At 36.4% G+C, this 5796-nt stretch overlaps 1 protein-coding gene across 4 annotated transcripts in view; it reads right to left on the bottom strand.

Moving 5' to 3' along the window:
- Positions 1–5796, bottom strand: part of PPP3CB (protein phosphatase 3 catalytic subunit beta) — a 59228-nt gene that overhangs the window by 30418 nt on the left and 23014 nt on the right. For all 4 annotated transcript variants that reach the window (XM_012801402.1, XM_003783557.2, XM_003783556.2 and 1 more), the window contains exons 5-8: positions 3175–3320; positions 2770–2909; positions 2586–2663; positions 2386–2480 (exon numbers count right to left, since the gene is read on the bottom strand). In XM_012801402.1, the coding sequence (XP_012656856.1) occupies positions 2386–2480; positions 2586–2663; positions 2770–2909; positions 3175–3320 (459 nt within the window). The remainder of the gene's footprint in view (positions 1–2385; positions 2481–2585; positions 2664–2769; positions 2910–3174; positions 3321–5796) is intronic.

The following is a 5796-nucleotide window of genomic DNA, read 5'->3' as shown; positions in this document are numbered from 1 at the left end:
AAAAAAAAAAAAAATCACAGAATTTAAAAAGTGAAACTAAATAAAAATACAAAATGCTTTGTAGAGACTATAATAATTATGTGAAAATTTTTTTTCTTTTTTGAGACAGACTTTCACTCTTTAGCCCTGGGTAGATAGCATCATCATAGCTCACAGTGACCTCAAACTCTTGGGATCAAGCAATCCTCTTACCTCAGCCTCCTAAGTAGCTGGGCCTACAAGCACCCACCACAACATCTGGCTAATTTTCCTAATGGTGTCTCACTTTTGCTCAGACTGGCTTTAAACTCCTGAGCTCAAGCAGTCCACCCAACTGGGCCTCCCATAGTGCCATGATTTCAGGCATGAGCCATTGTGTTCAGCCGATTATGTGATTATTTTTAAAAATTTTAACAAAGAGCACCAAAATATAGATGTTAAATTCCAAGATTTGTGATTCTGGCTAATATAAAATCAAAAGCAATCTTGCTACATGTTACCACTTAACTAATTTAAAAGGTATATGTTTGTTTTCCTTATGAAATTCCCATGTGAAATAAAAGTACTTTAAAATTAGCCTCAGAAAGTATGAGCTGATATCAAGTTTTCAGGCCTTTTCTTTTCTTTCTCTCTCTCTTTTTTTTTTGAGATAGAGTCTCACTATGTCGCCTTCAGTAGAGTGCCGTAGCATCACAGCTCACAGCAACCACAAACTCTTGGGCTTAAGTGATTCTCTTGCCTCAGCCTCCCAAGTAGCTGGGACTACAGGCACCCTGCCACAATGCTTGGCTTTTTTGTTGTTGTAGTTGTTATTGTTTGGCAGGCTCAAGCTGGATTTGAACCCTTCAGCCGTGCTGTATGTGGCCAGCGCCCTAACCACTGAGTACAGGCACGGAGCCATCAGACATTTTCTAAGTAAGAAAAAAAGAGAAAGAAAATCTAGAAAATTGCTTTATGGATAGAATAAAACATTACAAACATACCCATACTATACAAACACTCAAACTTTAACACTATTTATATACAGACTCAAAACTACCAAGAGACATTTGCTTTTGATAAGACAGAGTCAAGAGTTTGAGTTTCTTTTCTAAGAACTAAAAAAATCAATTGCTTAACCTCCCAAACTGACAAAGGACAACCAGTAAAGCAATACTCAAATGGATACTGAACCAAGCTCCTTTAATAAGGAGTTAAGTTACAGTTGAGGAATTAGAGCACTGTTAGTTTGTTAAGTTTAACCTTTGATTCTGTTTTTGAAAATGTAGTAAAAATTTAGGCATGTTTCTTTTCAGAAATGAAGTTACATTTCATTTGCTATCTACAGTATAAGTTCTTATAGCATATTCTGTACCAAAGTTATCTAGCATACTACTGTTTGCTTTCAGGCAAATCTTTTAAAGTTTTAACCATCATCTCCCATTATTCAAAAAACTCTTCTGTTCCTCTTTTGAACTTCCACCATGACCCTTATTTAGCAATGACCTCATCATCTCTCTAAATTTACTTTTATAAGTCTTTAACCTTCTGTTTTTCCCTCCTGCTGCATCCTCTCTAGTCTGATCCTGAAGCTAAGGCATAATCAACTGAATTCCAGACATGGCAAGACAGAATAGAAGCTGGCCTCTTAATTTCCCTCTTATGAAGATGTGAACTACATAAACATACTCAAGCTGATCTTCAATGTCCTTGACACACACTTAACCAGATTAAGACCTTTGGCATCATCTGTCAATAAGTTATGTTTAAAATAAAATGAAATCTAATTACTATAGACAGATCAAATTCAAAAGGAAGAAGGGAAAATGAAAACCACTTGAAAAGAAGGTAAACAAAAAAAGATATAAGAAAAAAAGGTTTGGGAAAGCAGTAGAAGAATGTATCCTTCAAATGAAATCAGAGAAAGCAGTGTACAAATCTTCATGGGGCAGTGGTAAGACTGTGGAAGTAAAAATAGGGAATAAGAAACTAAAAAAAGAGAACCTAGATCAGTAAACATAAAATAAGAAACATGATAAACTAAATAAGTAGGCAGTGCAAATAAAATCATCATCAAAGCAGCAGAAGCTTTATACAAATAACACAAATTCTCTTATTATAAGGGAAAAGATTTAAGAAAGGGGAGTTTGAGAAAATCAAACTCTGATTTTGCTTGATATGCTTAAAGCACTTTTGACCAAACAGCTTTTGTGAGTGACTAGTTTTGGAATGGTTATATATGACTCAGTTTCATAGTTTGGATTTTTATTTCTTCTTATCTCCCCTCCCTTATATCTTTTAGTTTTGTATAATGAGATTTGGATAGTTACAGTTTCATAACAACACCCCTTTTCTATTATATTTTCAAAAAATAAGCTAATTAAAATGCTAAGTTGTTTAACAGTTTTTTTATCAACAATATCTTACCTTTATTATTGTAGACATCTAAGTAATTAGGTGCCGAAAAAATTGTTATTAATGAAGGGAACCCTGTAGTTTGACTTTTTCTGTACATTCTATAGCTGCAAAACAAATAGCTTAATATGCATCGTAAAGCATCAACCATGGATACTAAGTTCGATATGTATTTAAGGTGTTAATTTGGGTCAGGGAAACAGAATTCTTACCCTGCATCTTGAGCTTCATGAGCTCTAATAATCGATAACAAATTATTGTTTTGTAAAAATTCACACACTGCTGGATAGCTGTGGGGGAAAAAGAGCAAATTAAGTAAAATAATGACCTTTTCTGTATGCATCATATGCTATGTTAGCAACTAAAATGTGATTGATCTTGGATATTTTTCCTTACTTATAAAAATAAGAACATCCTCGAACTGTATTGTGACTAAAATGTTCCTGTGATTTTTCATTTCCAAAATCTTCAGAAGGATCGGACCATAGCAAGTCACACATTGGTCCAAATGCAGGTGGCTCTTTGAATCTATCTAACTGTGAAAGAAAGAAAAGAAAGAAACAAAGAACAGAAATAACTCATCAAAAAATAAGGACACAATGGACATAGGAATATGGTACCAACTTGAATACAGTCCATACTACATCATTTTGAATGACCAGAAGCTATTTCCTTAAAATATCAGTATATTAATTTTTACTATTACCTACTCTCTGGCAGTGAAGAGAAGTCTGAAGCTTCTACTCTCTCAACAAAGTACTATAAATAGCAATCAATCTTAGAACTAAAATATATACTTACTCTCCTAATGTCATCCAGTGTGTGTATTTCTGGTGAAAGTCCACCATGAACACAAAGAAACTGTTGGTTTAAAAGAGCAGCAAGAGGAAGGCTATCAAAAGCTTCCATACAAGCTTCATAGACTCTTTCTGAATATTTAATTTTACCTAGAAAAAGAAAAAATTAAATAGTTGAAAATTACCATTTTAAAAACACATATCTATATACACATATACATGATTTTTATTTCTTATACTTTTATATCTTATACTTTTTATAATGAGATTTCAATAGTTATAGTTTCAATTATAAAAGGAAAAAGTGACCAGGCATAGTGGTTCATGCCTATAATCCCAGTACTTTGGAAGGTCCAGGCAGATCTCTTGAGGCCAGGAGTTTGAGACCAAGTTGAGGAACAGTAAGACCCTGCCTCTACAAAATTTACTTTATTTTATTTTATTTATTTAGTTTTATTTTTTTATTTTGAGACAGAGCCTTAAGCCATCGCTCTGGATAGAGTGCTGTGGCATTATAACTCACAGCAACCTCCACCTCCTAGACTTAAGGGATTCTCCTGCCTCAGCCTCCAAAGTAGCTGGGACTACAGGTGCCCGCTACAATGCCCAGCCATTTTTGGTTGTAGTTGTCATTGCTATTTCACAGGCCCGGGCTGGATTGGAACCCACCAGCTCTGGTGTATGTAGCCAGGGCCTGAGCTGCTTGAGCTACAGGCGCTGGGCCTACAAAACTTTTTTTTAAAAAACTGGCTGGGTGAGGAGCACACACCTATAGTCCTAGCTACTCAGGAGGCTGAGATAGGAGGCTGGCTTAAGCCCAGGAGTTCCAGGATGCAGTGAGCTGAGATTCTACCACGATATGCCAATCTGGACAACAGTATTTCTAAAACTAATGAACAAACAAACACTCCAAGGGAAAAGAATATATGTACATATGTATGTATAAACAATGGGCTATTAAAACTAAAGCAAGAAAACTAAAGAGAAAGAAAACAGACAGAAAGTGGCAGCCAAGAGTTGAGAGTGGTGACTATAAGGTGGAAACAATAAGAAATTTATGGTTTGATGAAATACTTTTGTGTCATGGCTGTAAAGGTGGGCAACTCTATGCAGTATCAAAGGTCACAGAATTAATACCATAACAGTAAATCTTACTGTATAATTTTTTTTTTAAAGGCAAGCATCTTACCTGTAAGAATTAATAAATATGAGCAATGTTGGCTCAGCACCTATACCCCAGTGGTTAGGGCACTGGCCACATACACTGAAGCTGGTGGGTCTGAGCCTGACCCGGACCTGCTAAACCACACTGACAACTGCAATCAAAAATAGCCGGGCATGGGGCAGCGCCTGTGGCTCAGCTGGTAGAATGCTAGCCCCATGTACTGAGGGTGGTGGGTTCAAGCCCAGCCCCGGCCAAACTGCAACAAAAAAATACCTGGGCATTGTGGCAGGCACCTGTAGTATCAGCAGCTACTTGGGAGACTAAGGCAAGAGAATCATCTAGGCCCAGGAGTTAGAGGTTGCTGTGAGCTGTGTTAACTCTACAGAGGGCAATAAAGTAAGACTCTGTCGCTAGAAAAAAAAAAAAAAAAGCTGGGCATTGTGGCAGGCGCTTGTAGTCTCAGCTACTCATGAGACTAAGGCAAGAGAATCGCGTAAGCCCAGAGTTTGAGGTTGCTGTGAGCTGTGACACCACGGCACACCACCAAGGGCAACATAATGACATTGTCTCAAAAATAAAATAAAATAAAATAAAATAAAGCAAAGTTATTAGTCTTAACGAAAGACAAAATATTTGTTCTCTTTAAATTTATTTTGGGTCTGTAGCAGATAGTCATAAAATATTACTAAAAATAAATAAGTCATATCTCTAAAAACAGCTTAACCGCTTAATTTTATTGGCCAAATAAGGAAAAATCAGAACTATACTTGAGGCTAAAATAGGTTTAATACTTGCTTTACTTTATTTATTACAGGCAAGACCACCACATCATTTCAAGAAAATACAGTCTACCCAATTTTTTGAAAAATAAAAAAAAGAGTCATATTCATATGTTGAAGGAGGTGGAGAGTTCCTCTTATCTACAATAAATACTTAGAATGGTCAGTGAATCAGGAAGCCCATAAAGAAACACAAGAATGACAAAACTCCACCAAATCTTGCTATTATTTACTTTTAGGAAAGGTATCATGTAGATTCAGTTGCTTCTTTATGCCTTTAAATTCTTGGATATTTTAGTTTTAGTGAGATATTGGTGGACACTTTGTTAATTATCTAAGCAAAAAATAGTTCCTATTTCCCATTTTAATATTGTGATATTCAAACATAAAAAAATCTATATATATTCAATCATCAGAGATTCTCTGGGCGTCCTCAAACTACAGCCCGTGGGCCACATGCAGCCCACCAAGGACATTTATCCGGCCTGCCAGGTGTTTTTGCCGCTCCTGCCTGTCCTGCTTAGCAGCCGACTCATCCTGGGGCCTGCAGCCTGGCCCTCCAACAGTTCTGAAGGACAGTGTACCGGCCCCCTGTTTAAAAAGTTTGAGGACTCCCCTGTAAGCTGCTGACAGACCTGTCTTCCAGCACTGTGGTTTAACAAAAGCTTTTTTTTTTTTTTTT

The sequence above is a fragment of the Otolemur garnettii genome, unplaced genomic scaffold (genome assembly GCF_000181295.1).
Source record: "Otolemur garnettii isolate 467f Iridium unplaced genomic scaffold, OtoGar3 scaffold00008, whole genome shotgun sequence".
NCBI classification, from domain to species: Eukaryota; Metazoa; Chordata; class Mammalia; order Primates; family Galagidae; genus Otolemur; species Otolemur garnettii.
The sequence above is the reverse complement of the archived record's forward strand: the minus strand, read 5'-3'. Positions and strand labels throughout refer to the sequence as shown.